The sequence below is a fragment of the Lissotriton vulgaris genome, chromosome 5 (assembly GCF_964263255.1).
Source record: "Lissotriton vulgaris chromosome 5, aLisVul1.2, whole genome shotgun sequence".
Taxonomy (NCBI): Eukaryota; Metazoa; Chordata; class Amphibia; order Caudata; family Salamandridae; genus Lissotriton; species Lissotriton vulgaris.
This window is the reverse complement of record NC_141693.1, coordinates 1,203,009,799-1,203,032,388: the sequence shown is the minus strand read 5'-3', so window position 1 is coordinate 1,203,032,388 and position 22,590 is coordinate 1,203,009,799. Positions and strand designations below refer to the sequence as shown.

At 44.5% G+C, this 22,590-nt stretch overlaps 1 protein-coding gene across 1 annotated transcript in view; it reads right to left on the bottom strand.

The window, feature by feature from the left end:
- Positions 1–22,590, bottom strand: part of LOC147712268 (uncharacterized) — a 593,266-nt gene that overhangs the window by 456,662 nt on the left and 114,014 nt on the right. Inside the window, exon 4 of the mRNA XM_086919610.1 lies at positions 863–895. Coding sequence (XP_086775736.1) covers positions 863–895 — 33 coding nt within the window. The remainder of the gene's footprint in view (positions 1–862; positions 896–22,590) is intronic.

The window sequence follows — 22,590 nt, the reverse complement described above, 5'->3', positions numbered from 1 at the left end:
CTGAGTACAAATCAAGGATGAACTGAACTGTGTGAAATGCAAGCGTGTCAAAAAAAAGTGTGAACCCTGGACAACATCATTATGCTGGGCTCACACATCCTAATTTGATTCCATCTAGAGGTGTAAGCCATGTTTCTTGACATAAACATAGAGCACAGGGTTGCTTCAAAATATTTAAATAGGATTGGCAGCACAAGTGTCAGGGACTGAAAAAACTCAGGCATAGGGTATAATGCCTCCATTTACATGGCTGGATGGTTTACCAGCTCTATGCGTGATTAGTTAGGCCAGCTCTTTTTTTCTTCCAGGTATGGGAATTTTAGGCCACCATCCATGCCAACATTTTAGAAGAGAAAAGTGGGAGATTTAAAAAACAGTAATTGGGAGAATGTATTTCCCCTATTACTTCTACTGAAGCAACGGCAATAACAGACGGGAGACAGCCAATATAAAGCCATTTTTGATTTCAAAACTCGTGAGTCTCCCGCCTGAATCGGGTCTATATGTGTATATGGGCTACTAAACCCAGTAACAAATCAGGACTGCAAGTCTCAGAATTCTAAAAAAAAAACCTGGACTGGACTTACTAGTCACACATGGACGTGAAAAACTTGCTCGCAAAACTGATCAGCATTCATTGTATGCAAAATGCAAGGCTTGCATAACCTTGGGCAGTTTCTGACTGAGAGGAGTCGTGTGTAATGTATGCTCTGCAGAAGTTTACACATGCGATTGTTAGTAAGCTGTGGAAACGGCACAGGGCAGGTACAATGCCTGATAGACTTGTGATGGGCCCATGGCGCCAGAAATGTGTAACAAACAAAACTGATAGTGTGTAAATTGATCAGGGATGTCCACTTACCTGCCGGGTTACTTGTGGCTGTTATTCCCGAAGCTGTTAGCAGAAAAAAACAAAGTATTGTGAATCTTACATACATTTGTCCATTTCCATTTGCCTTAACAGCAACACTGTTCTCTTTATTCACTGTTATATTTTCCTTATTGTATATTAAGTAGTACAAGATTTAGTGCACAGAGCGACCACTGTTCATCAATCACTATCTTCAAGAATTATATACACAATTAATCTCCTGCTTCTACAGGGCACGAGGCAAATGGCAATAAATAACAATCAGGTATGTTTAAGAGCAGTTATTCCTTCAAATAAGCAATATTATCCAAGCGGAGAACATTAATAGATAAATGTTGACTGTGATGAGTCAGAGGAGTCAAATATATAATGCACACAAGGGCAACTCAATACATCATGGGTAACTGTAATGAGGTAGGTAAATGTGCAAACAAGGGATTCATTTGAAAACAAACTTTCCAATACAATTAGTACTTGGTGATATCTATAAATAGCAACTCAAAATATTGCATCATTATTTAATATATACAAAGTAATTTGAAGAGAAAGAAACCAATCTGATATGCAAGTGGGTGTGTGTTTCCAAATTTGAAGTAGAAAAAAGCAAATATTCAAACAGATAATGACAGGGGTTCAAAACAAGTCATATTCATGGAGCAAGGATTCGCACGCAAAGCGACTTGCTCTCATTCATGAACCTCGTCTAACCTTTAATAAGTATTAACCAATCCTGTCCGTCTTAAATTTCACCTTTTTTCAGTACACGCGGGTGCCCGAGAGAAGCTCGCATCTGTGTTTTGTTAATCATAATGATGCTTGCACTACTGAATGGCCGCTTCGCAGAAATCCAGTCTGCGCATGCGTCGGTCATACCCACATGATGTGACGCACTCGCAATTTGGAGGGATGTTTTTGCTCATGCGCATTACTGCTAAATATGGCCGCTTGTCTTTAACCATGCTCTCTGCTAGCTCATGCGGCTTCTGCATATCTGTCTTTCCAGCATTAACCCTCAATGCTATAGATATTATAAAGTAAGGGGTGCAGTGAAGCTTTTCATGGTATACAGTGTATTCATTTTTTCCTGTGTTTCTAATTTGTTTTCGCTTACTTTTCATGTACCGCGTATCTGGGGGCCTGGGAGTTGGGGAGCTGCGCCATTTTAGAAGCCCGTGTGGACCTGGTCACATGACATGAGGACCGGGCCTTGCATCCGTGGAACTCAGCCAGCTGGCTACCGAAGCTGAGATGCTCCTGGGAACCTGCCTCATAACCCAGAGAGGAGAAGTTGAATTTCACCTGAAATGCAACATTTGTTTCTCTCTACTGTATGCTCTATTGTCCTCTTCTACACGTATGCCTGGGAACTGGAATGTAAGGGGTGGGTACTGTCATTTGAATATTAAGCATGGGAACGCAGAATTTAGGAGGTGACAATGACCTAACCACCTCTCTTGACCAATCGAAATATGGGACCTTGTCACTTGCAACATTTGTGGGTGGTCTGGGGGGTCCAAATAGAGTATAACTAGCCTAGTTTAGTTAGAGAAAATTGTCCGACTTGTCCGAGTAGCTGACCTGTCACTGACCCCACGAATTCTATAGGTGATTGATACAGAGCGCTGCGGAGCACTCTGTCTGTATTTTCCACAAACTCCAAGGGGTGGAAATAGTCTTAAGTGCTGGCGAAGCACTTTGCTGGGAGATTCGAAAACCCAATCGGGGTTACTGGCGGATTCCGTGCAGAGAGGGAGTAACGCAGGCGTTGCATCCGAAGCTGCAGGTGTTGATCGTGCCCCTTGATGAGCCCAGTCCTGACCCAAAGCCTGAGGGGTATCCTGTCCTGACTGTCCATGAGCTGTACCTGCTCGCCTACTGGCATTCCGAATCCTTGAGGGTCCTTGTCCCTGCCTATTCCAAAGCTGACCCGTGGCCAGGGTTAGTCCTCATTCTGTCCTAGGTAAATATATGTGTGGGTGTCCGTCTAACTATACTCTTACTTTTCCTCTTCTTAATAAAGCACTCTTGCCTGTGATATTTTCCTATCACCTTTTCGAAATTGACTTTTATGGAATTGTTTATTAGTAATGTCCCACTTCTTCCCCTGCCTATAGGATCTTATTAAACTGACTGCTTATGTTAGCTTGTTCCATTATCCCTTCCCTTTAGTATGGTTGCTGTGAATTTAGTGAAGATAGCTTAGAGTTAGTAATTAGAACAAGAATATTAAGTACACATATTAGGTCCTATTCATTCACTCTGCCTTAGTTTAAACTCGTACTGATTAGCATGTTCCCTAAAGCTCATACCCTGTAGTATTCCGTAGTACTCTATGGTACTTGCCTTAATCCATAGTTACATTTTGGCTTTGATCTTGATCATTGATGTTTTGATTTGTATCTGCCTTATTCTCATGGCATACTCATTCTAAACTTACTTTATATAAACTTTTTGAAAACCCATCAGGTGTCTGTAGTCATTATATATCACAAGGTGTTATTAAATGTACTGAAGGTGTAAGGTATTTCAACTAAATTTTTGGAATCTTGTCACCTATCCACTGATAGCTCCTGATCCATCAGGAGAAATGTGCCTGTGGTAAGTCAGGTACATGAATAATAGTGGTGGGAAAAGTCACCCTCTAAATTACTCATTTAGTGAAGTAGTGTGGCTCACTGGTTAGAGGCGGCAGACCCGAGAGCAGAGGACGGCCCGGGACCAGGGTTCGATGCGCGGCAGGTTTCTGGACCAGGGTCAGCGGACTCGATAATTCTCTCGCCTCGGTGCCCACTCTGATCAGCGATCACACTCGGCAACTCTGGGCATTAGCTTGCCTCATCTTCACTAACAGCCCCACCAGACCGCCGGGGATGCCTGGTCTCACCCTGGAGATACCCATTAAGGGACCATCTCTCAGGGAAGCCAGGAAGGGTTTTGCAGCGGTCAAAGCGCCTTGGGACCCTACGGGTAAGTAGTGCGCTATATAAATGCCAATACATTTACATTTACACTCATAGTAGCGTGGAAAGATCACCTGGTTCAGGTAAAACACAGTCCTCATATGCATGCCAGGGTCCAGTGCGTGGAAATTGGTAAACCAGAGACTCGGGTGACCTACGCGCTCTATCAGTAATTTTCTGGTAGCAGTAGTATGGTTAGGACTAGTTAAGATAGGTAGATAAGATATGTTAACAAATAAACCATGAAAATAAAAATGTGCTGCTAGATTTCAATGCTGCTATATTGATTACATTGCTCCAAATATTGCGCAAAAGTTTTTTTTATATTTTTGATTGCTTTGCATTGCTGCTATATGTAATATTAACAGATTTGTCCGTAAAGTGTTTTATGTTGTCTGAAATCCCTGGGGAATTGTATAGCGGATGGTGAGTAGAATCCATCTCGCGCAGACGTCGCTTGTCAGGAGGAAAAATTAGTGCATGGTTAGGTAGAACTGGAAGTGCTAATTAGGATCTTTTGTATTGGAATGAATGATAGCCTCGAGTCCTATTGTGTAAAACTTCCATTGTGATATCACCTAGTAAGGGTCACATGAGGAAGGAGTCATAAGGTCTCCAAAGCTTGCATGGTAAGCAAGGTAGTCCGCTGGTGAAAGCCTGACTTAGTATATATCCCGGAAATAAGTGGATAAGTCCGAGGAGTAACAGGTTCTATATTGCTCGTGTGAAAGGTTAGGCAGCGAAGTCTATCCGAAGTGAATGAAAAGTAGACAGAAGTGGTTTGCTTGTAGCGGGAGAAAAACTTTCTTTCTTTTTAGGACACTCCGACACAGCGGCGAACGTTATATATTGTTAACTAAATTAAGCACTTGCACTTTAAGAAAAATTCAAAGTTTACGTTACCTTGTAAAGGAGGGAGTCAGTCGGAAGGCTGCCCTGACGTCACTCCGAGCCGCGCTGGTATTGGTCAAGACAGCGGGTGTGTAGTGAAGCTGAAATTGTAAGGGAGGGGTGAGTGCCGGAGCGTGAGACCTCGTCTCGCGAAAGGCCGCGCACCCATTGGACAGGAATTTTTGTAATTACTGTGGTGATTGGTTGTTGCGAGATAGAAGTTGCGCTAGCATTGGAAGCACAAAAGTAAACAAAATTAATCAAGCCGAGTTAGAAGCTAGTCTGGAAAGGTGTATGTGGTATCCTGAATTCTTGCCTAATCCACAGAATCTAGGTTTTTATAAGGAACAAATGCTAAGAGGTAGACCTTACAATATGAACGGAGGGAAGAGAAAATTGTCATTTGCCGAAAAGATTAGAAACTATTTTAAGAAAGATAAGCCCATACGAACTAGGGAGGGTGTGATCATTCCACCGCCAAATACTCCTGCCTCCTTCATGATGTTTGATAAAGGGTATCATACCTGTGTATGGTTGGAGAATTAGGTAAGGTATACGGAAGATGATGGGGTCTTAGCATTAACCCCTTGATGGTACCTTTAATGGTAGGATCCTGTTTAACTTAAGAACCCGAATGAATTAATTGCATCCCCGACCCAGATTAACTCAATACGAAGCATTAGAGGAGTGGGAAATTGAAGCTCTAGAACGAGACAGACCCCGAATGAATAAGGGAGTGAGTAAATGGTATCCAAAGGTCCAAAAAGAAACTAAAGAGAAAAAGATGCAACATTGGAGACAGAATATGATGGTTGAGGGACTGTTTCCAAGGTTTGGGGTACTCGAAGAGGGGAAAGGGAAGTGTACGGAGAAAAGCCGACACCTCATGGCCATGGGGGACTCAGAGGATGAACACCTAGAGGATTTATTGATGAAAAATCCACCTCCCTATGTTGCAGAGTCTGAATCTTTGAGTTCACAAAACCCGTTTTCTAAATATCCTAGATGTCGAAGGGCCAGTGAGACAGATGTAACTGGTACGGAAAGTAAAGCCAGTGATAGTGATGGGTTTTGCAGACCTAGTTCCGCGGTCCCAAATTACCGACCTTTTGGGGAAGGCCGACCAAGTTTGGTCCTTCCGACAGCCCCAAGTATTTACCCTACATTGGTACCCCAAGTGATGCATGACAATTCTTCAGGAAGATTGTTGCATGAGCGAGAAAAGGAAGCCCTGAACAAACAGCGAAATGACTTGATTCAGACCATAGCCCAGATAAATCCCAGTCCGGATTCACTGACTATCCCGGTAACCATTGGTCCAGCTATACCTCTTTATGGGGATAGACTGACTAGTCCAAGAACTCCTATTATCACTCCAATTGTACCTCCCCCAAGAAAAGAGCCGCTTATAGTCGATGATCAAGAAAGTGAATGTGAGTCTGTAATCTCTTTAATGGATCTGCCCATAAGGGAACCTGGAACCAGTGTGCCAAGGGCAAGGAATCAAGCTAGGGCAAAGGAGGTCCTGATTGAAACCACTTCAGGGGTCAGGAGTGCCACTGTAGTAACTCCAGAAGAATTGGATAGATGGACAAAAGAATTAGAAAAAGATACCCCAAAAGACACACCTCAACCCAAACCTTTAGAGATCTATAGACTAAGAATAGAAATCGAGGAACTTATGGCCGGCAATGTGGGATTGGACAGATTGAACACCCTTAGTGAGGAAGAGTTGCTGTTTATCAGCAAAAGCCTTACCCGGAACACCAGAGTGCTCCATGAGAGATTAATGGACACTGCCGCTGACATGGGAATTGATGTTAGTCGTTCCAAAGTCCTTCAGAAACCTTACAGAGCGGACTTTTCCGACAAAGACTTAGAGAACATGAATGTGTCAGGGAAACAAACCCAAATAAAAGAATTACTGAAAATCCTGCAGAAATGGGGAGATGTAGAAAAATGGAAAACTCGGTGGGCAAAGAAAAAGGAAGTTAGTAGGGCTAAACCTACGGCTTCAGAATACGTACTAAAAGAAGTAGGGCCAGCAGAAAAATTATGTCCCATGAGAGAAGTACCTGGGGGAAAATATGTCCATGTCCCTTGGTCCAGACAAGATATTGTGTCATTTACTAATGACTTCCCAAAATTACGGGAGAAACCAGTCGACTGGTACAGACAGGTCGAACGTTTTATAAAGGTTCAGAAATGCCTGCTGAAAGACCTGGATGGGTTTTTCGACATTGTGGTGCCTGTAAACTTATGGACCGAATGCAAAATTGAAATTGATTGGCCAAGTGATGAATATGAGAGAGACTCCAAAACCGGAGCTCCCTCTCCCGAGGTAATGAGGAAGTATGATCAAGTCATACAATACCTGAAGAAAAAGGTGCCCGCAAAGGAAACTGACTGGACCCGGATAGATAGAACTACTCAAGAACGCGATGAAACCGTCCACTCCTTTTATGAAAGGTTACTGCAGGTGTTCAAAAACTACAGTGGAATCGATAATGTGGACATGAAGGATATGACCCATTTCAGTTACCGATTCGTGTTAGGATTAAGACCTGAAATATCTCAGTGGATTAGAGATAATAAAATCAGTTGGCAAGGTAAGCCCATAGATGATGTCCTGAAATATGCCAAGTATTGTGAAGATGAGATAGAGAACAAAAAGAAAGCCCTCAAAGAAAAGGTTATGTGGGCACAAGTGAAATTGGCTGAACAACAAGAAAAACAGTTAAGTAAATTGAATAATAATAATAACGCACAGAATCCCACTGCTGGGGGAGGAGGGAAACCCCGAGTAAAAATGAGTCGAGAAGAGGCTATGAAGAAATTTCCCTGTCACGGGTGCGGTCAGATAGGGCATTGGAGAGACGAGTGTCCCCATTTGCAGGCTGGTAATGCCCCCGTTACTGATTTAAATCCACAGGTGCAGAAAGAGGGGACACGGAAGAACCAGCCACAGGTAAAGCAGCCTCCGTTGCCTCGCGCTCCTAGACAAAATTATAAGAATCAGGCTCAGCAGAATGAAAGGGCCGAGGTGTGGGAAGGAGAGAATGAAAGGAATGCAGCAACTTCACAGTTTTTGTTAAATGATTCTTTCCTTTGTGATGATCAATGCTGACGGGGCCTGAGGGGGGAGGACAAGGAGTGTGTACTTGGCGCCTCCTTACCGGTTGACCAGACAGGACCATACATTGAAGGAAAGGTTGAGGGAAAAGACGTCACCTTTTTGTTGGACACTGGTGCTACCCGTTCCACAGTAAGAACTGTGGATGTTCCTAACCTACCCATCTCGGGAGAAGCTATCAAGTAGTAGGTGTTTCAAATCAAATAATCAGTACTCCGGTAACTGAACCAATGGAGATTTCCATTGGAAATTTCAAAGAAATGCACAGATTTGTGGTCTGTGACTCCAGTCCCGTGAACCTGCTAGGACGAGATTTGTTGTGCAAACTGAATTGTACCATCTTTTGCACACCAAATGGCGTCGAAATTCAGACTCCAGATGAAGATAGCCTGTACAAATTGATGTTACTAAGACCAGACACAGAAATTAAGCTCCTGTCCATTAAAGACTTACCTGAAGAACTACAGCTAAAAGTGGTACCTGAAGTATGGGATTTCACTGGAAGAGATGTAGGCCTAATGGCAAATGTGGACCCAGTTAAAATAGCCATAAAAACAAATGCTGTTTACCCAAGAACCAGACAGTACAAAATGAGTGCAGAAGTAAAGGCTGGAGTCGCTATTGAAGTAAACCGGTTGCTCGAAGCCAACATCATACAGGAAGTAATGAGCAGTCCCTGTAATTCGCCCATAATTGGAATTAAAAAGCCTAGCGGAAAGTACCGGGTAGTGCAGGACCTGCGCAAGGTAAACCAAATTGTTGTACCTTGCTGTCCCATTGTGCCCAACCCCGCAGTGATACTGTATCAGATTCCTTGGAATGCGGAATGGTTCACTGTCATTGACTTGTGTCATGCATTCTTTTCCATTCCATTGCATCCCGAAAGCAAATTTCTTTTTAGTTTTGAATTTGACAGCCATGTCTATGTCTGGAATCGTGTCCCCCAGGGGTACACTGAAAGTCCTTCGATTTTCAACCAGATCTTAAAAAGATGCCTTGAATCTTTAGTACTGCCAAAAGAGTCTGTTTTGGTACAGTACATAGACGACCTTCTAGTGGCGTCCAAAAGTCAAACCGACTGTGTCACTGATACCATTGCCTTGTTGAATCACCTAGGAAAGGGAGGACATAAAGTATCGCCAGACAAATTACAGTTCTGTAAGAGCTCAGTGAAATATCTGGGGCACCAGATAGAGAAAGGGATCCGGAAAGTTACTACAGAAAGGATCCGAATAATTCGAGAGATGGAACTACCCAGAACCCAGAAAGAAGTAAGAATGTTCTTGGGAGTTGTAGGGTACTGCAGGCAATGGATTGTGGGATTCGCAGCTCTAGCCAAGCCATTGATAAAGATGACCAAGAAGGGAGTGGAAGACCCAGTTAGTTGGGACGATGAAAGCATGACCGCTTGGGTAAAATTGCGAAATTGCCTGTGCTCCGCTCCTGCATTAGGAATGCCTGATTATTCCAAGAACTTCGAACTGTTCTGTGATACAAGAGACAATTGTGCGCTCTCAGTCTTAACACAGGAACATGGACTGACTAGACGTCCAGTGGCCTACTTTTCGGCCACTCTGGATCCAGTGGCTGCTGGATTACCCGGATGTCTGAAAGCAGTAGCTGCTACTTGCGCTATTCTAGAGCAAAGTGAAAACATTGTTATGGGACATCCTGTCACTGTATATGTTCTGCATTCAGTTGTGATCTTACTGACCCGAACAAAGACCCAGTATCTCACCCCTAGTCGGCTGACTAAGTACGAGAGAATTCTTATAGGTGCTGAGAATGTAATCATTTCCCGGTGTAATGTTCTGAACCCTGCAACCCTGTTGCCCATTCCCCTGGATGTAGAAACAGAAGGTGAAGTTGAGCATAACTGCATAGACCTAACTGAATTTAGCACCAAGCCACGTCCTGATATCAAAGAAATAGCCTTACTTGATGAGGATCTTATGATGTTTGTGGATGGCTCATGTTTAAGACATGAGGATGGAGGTCTGAGTGCTGCCTATGCTGTAGTTACATTGGAGACAATCCTGGAAGCATCCTACCTGAGCGACATAAAATCTGCACAAGTAGCAGAGCTAATCGCATTGACAAGAGCTTGTAAACAGGGGAAAAACAAGAAGGTAACTGTTTATACTGACAGTCAGTACTGTTATGGGGTTGTTCATGACTTCGGCCAACTATGGTTACAAAGAGAATTCATGACTTCCTCAGGTACCCCTATCAGAAATGGAAAGTTGGTACAGAACTTACTAGAAGCAATCCAACTGCCCAAAGAATTGGCTGTGGTCAAGTGTGCGGCTCACAGATCTGGGAATGATGATGTGACAGCCGGAAACCGGTACGCTGACCAAATCGCCCAATACTGTGCCCGATACAAAATGTCCCTCCAAATTAAATCATGGGGAGGTGGAAGCAGCTGCCAACTTATGGTGTTTGAGAGTGTATCTACATGGGAGGAGTTGAGAGAATTGCAACAGGCAACAGACAAAGAAGAAAAGGACAGATGGGAGAAGGATGAATGTAAACTTAGGGATGAGGATGGTGTTGTGGTTAGCCAAACTGGTGTGCCTGTATTACCAGACAGTTTGATAGACCCAATGGCTAGGATCATACATGAGGACACACATATGGGGAGAGATGCCATGTGCCGTATGTTTGACAAGGTATTTCATAACTCAAAGTTCAGGAACATAGCGGAAAAACTTTGCCAGAGGTGTTTAGTGTGCCAACAATTCAACGCAGGAAAGAAGACAGTAGTGGAACAAAGTACGATTGGGAAGGCAGAAGGTCCCTTTGTCAGGATGCAGGCGGACTTTATCCAGTCGCCCATGTGCAAAGGATACCGATATGTCCTGGTCGTAATTTGCCTGTTTTCCAGATGGGTGGAGGCCTACCCAGCAAAGAAAAATGATGCCATAACTGTAGCCAAATATTACTTAGAGAGCTGATACCTAGATTTGGAATTCCAGAGACGATTGAAACAGACAGAGGTGGGCATTTTTCCAACGAAATCCTAAAAGAACTCTGTACAGCATTTAAGATCGAACAGAAGCTGCACTGTGCATATCATCCAGAGGCTTCTGGAATAGTTGAACAAGTGAATGGCACCATCAAGTCCAGACTGGCGAAAGTGTGTGATTCTACTAAAATGAACTGGATAGAAGCTTTGCCCCTTGTGCTGATGAGTTTAAGAAGTGTTCCGAACCGAAAAACAGGCCTAAGCCCCCATGAAGTACTAATGGGAAGAGTGATGCGACAGGCATGGGTACCTGGACACAAACTGCTAAGTATTTCTGATGATTTAGTGCTAGAATACTGCAAGCAGCTGGGTGACCAAGTGCGTTCTATCTCTCACCAGATTGGAGAGACTGCTGTCGAATGGCCTACAACTCCAGCACATAAACTGAGACCAGGTGATTGGGTGGTGTTAAAGAAACACACCCGGAAGAGTTGCCTTAAACCAAAGTGGGGAAAGCCGAGGCAAGTGACCCTTGTAACCACAACTGCTGTGAAGTGTGCTGGCGTACCGAAGTGGATCCATGCCAGTCACACGAAGCGGGTGACAGGAGAAAACGCGACTGAAGCTGAAGGTAGCACAGCTGAGGAGGCTCCAGGAGAGGGTCCAGATCTCGCTGACATCGAACTACCGAGCTCAAGTCAAGACGTCGAATGGTTTCCTGCCGACGACCAAGTTCTTGATCCAATAAGAACCCGAAAATATTCTTACTTAGATAGTGAGTGGGATAGTGAAGGTGAGACAGAATTAGCGGACGAAGGTCAGGTCATCGAGACTAACAACAAACCTGATCAGCAAATAGGCCAAGTAGGGACAGACCAAGTCATCGACACTCCTCCTGAAACTCCAGAAACTGGAAAGGGACAGATAGTGATTAAAGCTGAAGTTCATGCGGAAGAAAATCAAGGGGTCGAAGTGCATGAACAGGAACAGGTAGAAATAGACGAACGTGTTCAGGAAACAGAGTCACAACTGCCTGAAAATAGAAATCAAGTACAAATTAATCCTGAACAAGGCCAGCTTAGAAACCAGGCAGAAGAGACTAACGAAAGACCTGGAACTAGTCAGACAGGAAGGGAAATAGACACTGCCGAAACTATAGTGCCACAACGAAGCGAGAACAAGAGAGTTCACGAGGAAGGCCAAGTTTCCTCGACCACCAAAGGGCTCAAGAAGAAGAATGAACCCCGATACATAAAAAGACTAAGATTAAGGATAAAGACAGTTGAAGAAAAACTAGAGGACCGAAAAAGGGCTGCCAGTGAAAGAAAAGAAGCCCGAGACCAGTCCAATTGACGGAGTGCACGATTAAAGAGACAAAACAAACTGTATCGGAGCCCTGAATGGACTTACTTGGTATTGGAGGAAATTGATGAGCCTGAAACCAACCAGTGGCAAAAGTGACGAAGAGTCAATTGCTGATCGGAGTTCTGACGAAGACCCTCCTTGAGGAAAACCTGAGTAAACCTTTGGTGTAAAGAAACAAAGAGGGGTTGGAGAACCACCTGTAAGCCACTATGTCTGATTCGAGTGTAAATGGAAGATCCAAATTTAGCTGTTGTAAAACCTGCTGTAAAATCTGTTTTTGTAGTATAGCAATACTGATAGTAATATGGATAGGACTAACCGTTTTTATACCTTTTATGATAAGTAAAGATCCTAACTTGTACCCCACTAACCCTGAGACTCTAGAGACAGAAGCTGCACAGACTGAAGAAACACCACGAAGTGTAGAAAGACGTGACAACTCTGCTGTACTAAAACAAAAACGACCCGACTTAGATGCATCAGATAAGGGTGGACTACACTTTCACAAAATGAAAAACAGAACTCAGTTAAATGTTTTCGCTAATCTTTTAGTGCACTATGTAGAAGCTATGGAAATAGAAGATTGTTACGTATGCATGAAGCTACCTACTTCTGTAGCTGAAAGCGTGACATATCACCATTTGCCCCTGACCTACGGAATTTCCTGTAGTATATTAGCAAGCTTATTCTATAGAAGCACTTTACAGTACTACTACTCAAACACTGACGTAATCTTTTCAGAACTTCCTGTTCGAGGAAACCTGAACATTGTACATATCAGAAGCGAGGTAACCCGTTATATGGGAGAATATTTCCTGACCATAGGTGACATAGACTTAAAGGAAGCTAGAGAAAATAATCGGACCTGTTCCTTACAAGAGCAGGAAAAGATGTTCCTGAAAATGGCAGAAAGAAGGAGGGAGAAATTTCAGAAAAAGGCCAATGATGAGAAAGATAGAATCCCTAAATGGGCAGAAAATATGGAAAGCACCTCAGAAGGCGAAGCTAGTCCTGCATTGTTGCTGGATTTTGAACGGAAAGGGAAACTCTGTCTGCATAGAGAGAAGACTAGTTATTATAACAATGTATTCATCGGTTCCAGCGAGTGTGAACATAATTACCAGGTAATTGGAGGTTGGGGTTTCAAAAATGGGTCGGAACCTGTGTTTCCCGGAATTTATTATATATGTGGAAACAAGGCTTATTTCAAATTTCCGGATCACTGGTATGGAAGCTGCTATTTTGGCATTGTTTTCCCGAAAATATACCATGTGAACAATGCTGCTGGAAGCAATGAAGATACTAATGGCTTAGTGCGTAGTAGACGTGAGAGTGTAGGAGAAATTATAGGTGATATATTTAGTGCACTGATACCTGGAATGGGGGTAGTTCTGAATACTCACTGTATCTGCAAATTGTCTACAGTAGTGGATCGTTTATCAACTGACACTGCTGCTGGATTCCTGCTGGTCAATACTGAAATGGTTGCGATCAGATCAATGGTTTTACAGAATCGCCTTGCTCTTGACACCCTATTGGCAAAAGAGGGCGGAGTCTGCCGAATGTTGAAGGCGCAACATTGTTGCACTTACATTCCTGATAAAAGCATTGAAATAAAGAAATATGTAAGAAACATAACTAGTTTGGAAAAAGAACTCAAACCATTGGAGGTTGATAGTGCCTGGAAGAGACTGACTGATGGTCTCTCCTCTGTAGGTAGTTGGTTCTCTAACTTGGGTAAAAATCTTCTATGGAAAATACTGATGCCAATAGCTGGAATAGGTGTGGTTGTACTGATTATATTTATCTGCTGCAAATGTCAAAAATGCAAAAAGAAATATACAGTGAACAAAAGAGGAGTGAAGCGTAACGTTGATGAGCTAGAATTAGGAGAATTGAAAAACGAAATTTACAAGAGAGCTAAAAGCTTTCATCCTAATAAGGATGCAGGAAGAAAGCTCAACAACAAGTTTGTGGAAATTGAGATGAATGATATGCAAGAATTAAGTTGGCATCTGTTTCCATTTATAGTGATGATAGTAAATATCATCAAAGAGGGGATTGATGGAGCAAGGATTCGCACGCAAAGCGACTTGCTCTCATTCATGAACCTCGTCTAACCTTAAATAAGTATTAACCAATCCTGTCCGTCTTAAATTTCACCTTTTTTCAGTACACGCGGGTGCCCGAGAGAAGCTCGCATCTGTGTTTTGTTAATCATAATGATGCTTGCACTACTGAATGGCCGCTTCGCAGAAATCCAGTCTGCGCATGCGTCGGTCATACCCACGTGATGTGACGCACTCGCAATTTGGAGGGATGTTTTTGCTCATGCGCATTACTGCTAAATATGGCCGCTTGTCTTTAACCATGCTCTCTGCTAGCTCATGCGGCTTCTGCATATCTGTCTTTCCCGCATTAACCCTCAATGCTATAGATATTATAAAGTAAGGGGTGCAGTGAAGCTTTTCATGGTATACAGTGTATTCATTTTTTCCTGTGTTTCTAATTTGTTTTCGCTTACTTTTCATGTACCGCGTATCTGGGGGCCTGGGAGTTGGGGAGCTGCGCCATTTTAGAAGCCCGTGTGGACCTGGTCACATGACATGAGGACCGGGCCTTGCATCCGTGGAACTCAGCCAGCTGGCTACCGAAGCTGAGATGCTCCTGGGAATCTGCCTCATAACCCAGAGAGGAGAAGTTGAATTTCACCTGAAATGCAACATTTGTTTCTCTCTACTGTATGCTCTATTGTCCTCTTCTACACGTATGCCTGGGAACTGGAATGTAAGGGGTGGGTACTGTCATTTGAATATTAAGCATGGGAACGCAGAATTTAGGAGGTGACAATGACCGAACCACCTCTCTTGACCAATCGAAATATGGGACCTTGTCACTTGCAACATTTGTGGGTGGTCTGGGGGTCCAAATAGAGTATAACTAGCCTAGTTTAGTTAGAGAAAATTGTCCGACTTGTCCGAGTAGCTGACCTGTCACTGACCCTACTAATTCTATAGGTGATTGATACAGAGCGCTGCGGAGCACTCTGTCCGTATTTTCCACAAACTCCAAGGGGTGGAAATAGTCTTAAGTGCTGGCGAAGCACTTTGCTGGGAGATTCGAAAACCCAATCGGGGTTACTGGCGGATTCCGTGCAGAGAGGGAGTAACGCAGGCGTTGCATCCGAAGCTGCAGGTGTTGGTCGTGCCCCTTGATGAGCCCAGTCCTGACCCAAAGCCTGAGGGGTATCCTGTCCTGACTGTCCATGAGCTGTACCTGCTCGCCTACTGGCATTCCGAATCCTTGAGGGTCCTTGTCCCTGCCTATTCCAAAGCTGACCCGTGGCCAGGGTTAGTCCTCATTCTGTCCTAGGTAAATATATGTGTGGGTGTCCGTCTAACTATACTCTTACTTTTCCTCTTCTTAATAAAGCACTCTTGCCTGTGATATTTTCCTATCACCTTTTCGAAATTGACTTTTATGGAATTGTTTATTAGTAATGTCCCACTTCTTCCCCTGCCTATAGGATCTTATTAAACTGACTGCTTATGTTAGCTTGTTCCATTATCCCTTCCCTTTAGTATGGTTGCTGTGAATTTAGTGAAGATAGCTTAGAGTTAGTAATTAGAACAAGAATATTAAGTACACATATTAGGTCCTATTCATTCACTCTGCCTTAGTTTAAACTCGTACTGATTAGCATGTTCCCTAAAGCTCATACCCTGTAGTATTCCGTAGTACTCTATGGTACTTGCCTTAATCCATAGTTACATTTTGGCTTTGATCTTGATCATTGATGTTTTGATTTGTATCTGCCTTTTTCTCATGGCATATTCATTCTAAACTTACTTTATATAAACTTTTTGAAAACCCATCAGGTGTCTGTGGTCATTATATATCACAAGGTGTTATTAAATGTACTGAAGGTGTAAGGTATTTCAACTAAATTTTTGGAATCTTGTCACCTATCCACTGTTAGCTCCTGATCCATCAGGAGAAATGTGCCTGTGGTAAGTCAGGTACATGAATAATAGTGGTGGGAAAAGTCACCCTCTAAATTACTCATAGTAGCGTGGAAAGATCACCTGGTTCAGGTAAAACACAGTCCTCATATGCACGCCAGGGCCCAGTGCGTGGAAATTGGTAAACCAGAGACTCGGGTGACCTACGCGCTCTATCAATATCTCATGGTACACTGACAGTGTCTGTTACAATGTAGGCCAAATTTCAAAGTTTTTTTTACATATGTCAATGTACATTGTACTCACTTTCATTCATACAACTAGAGAATGTCTTAAATAAAAACAAGACTCTTATGGGTGTTATCAATTGTCTAGATAAAAGATGGGTTGTACGTCATGTTTTGGTCTTATTTATTAAACATCCACTAGACCATCTTCAGGGCTGTATTGTTTAATTGAAGATGAAGGACCTCTCATGAGGCCATCAGGTTGGTATTTGGCTGGGAATTACAAGGCACTGGGCTGAAAAAACACAGGGGTCTGGGAAACTAAAAATACCAGATTCAATGAGATTGTCGTCTCAGGAAGGAATGAGTGATGTTCAGCAAAGTTTATGGAGCAGGAAGCAGGTGCTTCTGATGCTTCAGAGTGTGGAAGGATTCTTTTAAGGTTAGACAAGATGAGAAGATACATCGTTGTGGGGTTACTCAGTTGTATGTACAGAGCAGCAACAGCTTGATAAAACTAGAGCATGCTGCTTGTGATTAGGTATGGTGGTTTTAAATGAGAGAGGTCTCATATGGGGAAAACAGGTTCCGCAACTGAAGAATCTAGTGAGGTGAGCACATTAGGAATGACGTGCACTTTAGTTCCTCAGGATTTGGGGAACAATCAACAAAACTTGTCCAGACAATAGTGATAAGTAAAAATATGTCTGGAGGCAAAGCCAACTCTGCAGACTTCAATGTCTCAGCATTGTGGAATGATCGGTAAATTATAGTGCAGGTCATTCATAAACACACAGTAAACACATGCAGCCGGTGCACCACTGGTGTGTCAAAGGCACACCAAAGCAAGCCTGTGTTTTCTCATCTGTGCCCAGCCATAGCCAAGTGCCACAACCCCAATTCATAACTTCCCAACATTGCTGCATAGATGTACAAATGCTAAGGACTCTCTGCTAAAACAAAAAGACTCACAGTAAGTCTTCCCATAAATGGAACAAAGTAAATCTATTGCCTGGTGGTAAGGAATGGGGATGTTCACAATGTAATTACTCCCTGTCTAAAGAAATTTTAAGGAGAGGCCTAATCGGCACGTTGACTGATACAACAATCAAGAATGAACAATGAGGTTAACAAAGTTAGAAATGGAATTGGGAACTCTATCACATGCCTTCTCCTGAATGTGCTTTCCTTGCCCAAAAATACATTTGAGTTTGGAAAACTTGTCCAAATGCACAAAACTAAGATTATCTTTCTAACAGAAACTTGGATGCTTAACTCATCAGGCTCAAAATTAGTGATTGCAATTCTGGAGGGCAGCCGTGGCTCGTTCATACGGGCAGAGGGGCCACAACCCTCAACTTTTTCTGGAGGAGAAGAGTGTCTGTCAGGCTGATCAAAGGTCAGCCTGACAGACGCTCTTCTTGTTTAGGTCAGGCAGCCAGGAGCTCGACATGCACTAAATACGCAGGCTCTTGCGTGTTTCCAGCTCTCAGGGAGGGTTGCTGACTTGAAGGAGCTGTTTATGATGTTCCGCAGGTGGGGTGCAATGATGGTGTCGTCTTTGTTGAAGATGTGATGGGGGCATGGGTCGGAGGGGGAGCCGGAGTGGATGGTGTTCATGAGGTGGATGGTGTCTTCACTGCTGATGGGGGTCCAAGAGCTGATGGTGGTGGTGGGTGTCGCTGGTTTGGTGTCTGGAGGTGGAGTTTGGGGTCCAAAGCTGTCGTGTACATCTGTAATCTTGCGGTGGAAGAACGTGGCGAGGGAGTTGCAGAGTTCTTGCGAAGGGGTGATGTCATTGTTGCTGGCGTTGGGGTTGGAGAGCTCTTTGACGATGCTGAAGAGTTCCTTGCTGTTATGGGTGTTGTTGTGCAGTCGCTCTTTGAACGAAGTCCTCTTGGTGGCCTGGATCTGCTGATGGTATTCGCAGGTGGCGTTTTTGAGGGCTGTCATGTTTTCTGTTGTCCGTTTGTGGCGCCAGGTCTTTTCGAGTATTCGGCAGGATCTCTTTACGGTTTTGAGGGCGCCTATGAACCATGCGGGTTTTCCGGTGGCGGTCTTGCTGTGGGGGTTCTTCAGTGAGGCGAGGTCGTTGGCGCAGTTGGTGATCCACTGTGCGAGGTTGTGGGCTGCGTAGTTGGTGTCAGGTATGCTAGTGTCGGCTGGTGTGTTCTGGCTCAGTGATGTGGAAAGCTGGTCTGTGGTGATTTTGCTCCAGCATCTGCGGGGGATCTGATGCGTGAGGTGTTGAGATGTGGTCTTCTTAAAAGGGAAGTGTATGCAGCTGTGGTTGGTCCAGTGTAGTCCGGTGGAGTGGCTGAAGGTGACGTGGTTACTGGCGGAGAAGATGGAGTTGAGAGTGTGGCCAGCGAGGTGGGTGGGGGTGGCCACCAGTTGCTTGAGTCCGAGGTTGGTGAGGTTGTCGAGCAGGGTGGTGGTGGTGCTGTTGTTGTTTTTCTCCAGGTGAAAGTTCAGGTCTCCTTGGAGGATGTATTCTGGTCAGGCTTGGGCATGCGGGCTGATGAGGTTGGCAATGGTTTCGCTGATTTGTGTGTGCGGGCCCGGGGGTCTGTAAATGAGCGTTCCTCTGAGGGTGGTCTGGGGGTCGGTGTGGATCTGGAAGTGTAGGAGTTCGGCGGTGGAGAAGGTGTCTTCGGTGTTGGTCGTGACGCTGATGGTGTTTCTGTGGATGATGGCGATCCCTCCTCCTGTTTTGTTGACGCGGTCCTTTTTTTTTGATTTTGTAGCCGTCCGGGATGGCTATGGCGATGTCGGGGGCTGAGGAGGCGTTCATCCAGGTTTCCGTGAGGAAGTCGACGTCACGTGCTGTTGTGTCGAGGAGGTCCCAGAGTTGGATGGCGTGCTTGTGAACGGAGCGGGTGTTGAGGAGGATGCACTTGAGGTGGTTGTTGTGGTGTGGTTTGGCGGGCGGGGTGCGGGGTCGGAGGCAGGTGAATTTACAGGCTTGACAGGTGAAGGGTCCGTGGGTGTGCCTTGGAGTGGCTTGATAGCAGGCGGGTGGTCGTCCGGTGTTGAGTGCGTTGAGGGCGGCGGTGTCGTACTTCAGTCGGGTGTCCTGGTTCCTGCGGGGGCCAGGGGTTCTGGCGCTGGGCGCGGTCCAGGCGTGGACGGGCACAGACGGGCTTTTTGACTGGCTTCAGGATGAATCTAAGGTTAGGAAATCGGGGGATGTCCCTGGAATGAGTGAGCGAACGGTATGTTGGAAGTCCACGCAGGAAGTTGTTCTGAATGACTCTGTGGTTGATAGGAGTGGGGAGTTGGTTGCTAGGCCAAATTAATGGTTAGTGTAAATCCTCCTGTGGCCGTATTATACAAGTGCCCTGGGGGCGCAATAGGCATGTGTGCCCACTTCGAGCTCCGTGGGGCACCTTGATATTACAAAAGGGGCCACAGATGCTTGTGTGGCCTTCTGTAACACTGATAGAGCTGGCGCACCTAAAGAGTAAGCGTTATATTCAGACAGCATTCTCTCATTTATATGGGGGCATGCATGGGGTAATCCCTTTGCCTCTGCACCCATACCCGATAACAGACGTAGGCGCAGAGGCAAAGAAGCTATCAGGAGGCACACTGACAGTGCACCACCTAAAAGGTGGTGCACTATCAGTTTGCCCCCTGAAAGCAGCCCTCTGGAGCCCCCTCCAATGGAACCCCAGACATCCCCATGCAGGTGGGTGCAGTCACTTACTGAATGTGCATGCAAGGGAATCTCTATCCCCCCTTCATAGTACAGACAGGTTGCCGCCTGCACCATGAAAACACGGAGCGGCTTCAAAGCAGTCGCTCCATTTTTCACATGAATGCCCTGCCCTGGGGTCATCGCAAGTTCGTGGCATTCATCATTTTACGGTAAGAAAAGAGTGGGGTTGTGTCCTATTTAGCGCTGGGTAGGACAACGTAAATATGTATTAGAGAAAATAGAAACCCAGTCGCTTTTTGGTTTTGCCACTTATTATATTTTGCGCAGATTTTTTACACCCTACGGTATTTAATCAGTGGGTGTTATAATTATTTTTTAGAAGTACCAGTTATTTCACTTGAATCAGCTTCTATGATAGTCTGAGGACTTGCTTTGTCATACAAAAACAGGGATTTGTTATATACAAGTTTTACATTTAACACCAAAACAAACAATTGTGATACAAATATACATTGACATTTATACTATACAGCTTCTACAATATTTTTTACATGAAAAGAGGTCTAAAATGTACCCTACTAACAGATTTTGACACCAGACCTTCGTCATGTGACTTTTGTATATTTAACCCCATCGCTGCTGATGACGAGCTCTCGTCATCAGCCACGGTGGTCGTGTGCTGAAGACGAGCTGAGCTCGTCATGTAACATTGCTGTTTGAATTTTGACGCACAGCGGAAAAATTACAGCCGCAGCAATGTGGTTAAGGTCTAGTCATGCAAGGGCGAGAATTTCGTAAAAGTTATTTTGTTGACTGAAAAGTACGGCGTAGTATTAATGGCCCTTTGCGCAATTACAGTTCATACGCTAAGATGAACAAAGGTAAGCCGACGCGTTTCCAAGCCCGTGTCTTGATCGTCAGGCTTTTCTTCAGGGCTTTTGTTAGTTGGGTACCTATGTAAAAACAATAGGGGACATGTTTCAGAATGGGAACTTTCTCTTGTGCTGTTTGGGTGCCTTTAGTCATTTGCGCTCGTTATTACCTTTACAAATAAGGGTGTTTTGGGTCTGTCTTGATCGGGACTCCTGAACGATGGGTAGTTTTGCAGAGATAAAGAGCACGTAATGTGTCTGTTTTCTCTATGTATACAAAGAGCATACTGTCACTGTGATTCTACTAAATGTAACAACATCAGGGCTTTCGTTTACCTAATTTCTTTATTCGTGAATGCTGTAGTTGGGAATCTTTTTTTCTTTAGGGGAGTGTTGTTTGAGCTGCGGCGGCAGGGTCTGTGTTAACGATAAAGTGAGGAGAATTCTGTAATGTGAATGTTCAAACATTTGTGGGACTTTTTAATCTATTCCCCATTTCTAGTAGTTACTTACTTGGGGTTTCAGCCCGCAGGCTGGCCGCTGCTGTGTTGCGATTTGGGCGGCGTCGCCTTTTTCTCAACTAGAGTTTTGTCGCATTTACGGCACATTTTCCTTCATTGTGCCGGGCGCACCTTTTAACAAGCATTTGCAATGCAATAGGTCTCGCATTAGGAAAGTTTGAGCTATTGGTATTGTAAATGACAATTTTTTTATTTATATTTTGTTTTTGAAAATAACTAAATTAATAGCTTTGTCATTTACAATGCCAATAGTTATAACTTTCGCAAATGTGACACCTATAGCATTTGTAATGCAATATGTGTTGTATTTACGTGACTTAGATGTATTGATATTACAAATAACAATGGCTTTTATTTTTTTTTAATAGTTAATAATTAAATAAAAGTTATTGTAATTTATAATGGCAATAGCTTAAAGTTTTGTAAATAACTTTTGTGAAGATTATGTTCAGTGTATTTTATTGTGGCGAAATTCCAAGAACAGAAGTGAAATATTAACATGTTTTTGTTACATTTGTAATAAAGCTTCAAACATTGAGAGCATATTTGAACCAGGTGTTGTTGAATGGTCGAAGAGATTGATGATGTGGTGGCGCTGAGTGATGTTGTGATGGCAAACGAGTGATGCTGTGGCGTTCAGTGATGCTGTGGTAGCACATAGTGATGTTGTGAGGGTGAGGGGGTGTGAGGGTGAGGGGGTGTGAGGGTGAGGGGGTGTGAAGGTGAGAGGGGTGAGGGTGTGTGTGAGGGTGAGGGTGTGTGAGGGTGAGGGGGTGTGAGGGTGAGGGGGTGAGAGGGTGAGGGGGTGTGAGGGTGAGAGGGGGTGAGGGTGTGTGGTGTGAGGGTGAGGGGGTGTGAGGGTGAGGGTGAGTGAGGGGGTGTGAGGGTGTGTGAGGGTGGGGGGGTGAGGGTGTGTGAGGGTGAGGTTGTGTGAGGGTGAGGGGGTGTGAGGGTGAGGGGGGTGTGAGGGTGAGAGGGGGTGAGGGTGTGTGAGGGTGAGGGGGTGAGGGTGTGTGAGGGTGAGGGGGGGTGAGGGTGAGTGAGGGTGTGTGAGGGTGAGGATGTGTGAGGGTGAGGGGGTGAGGGGGTGTGAGGGTGAGGGGGGGGTGAGGGTGAGAGTGTGGGTGAGGGGTGCAAGGGTGTGAGGGGGGAGGGTGTG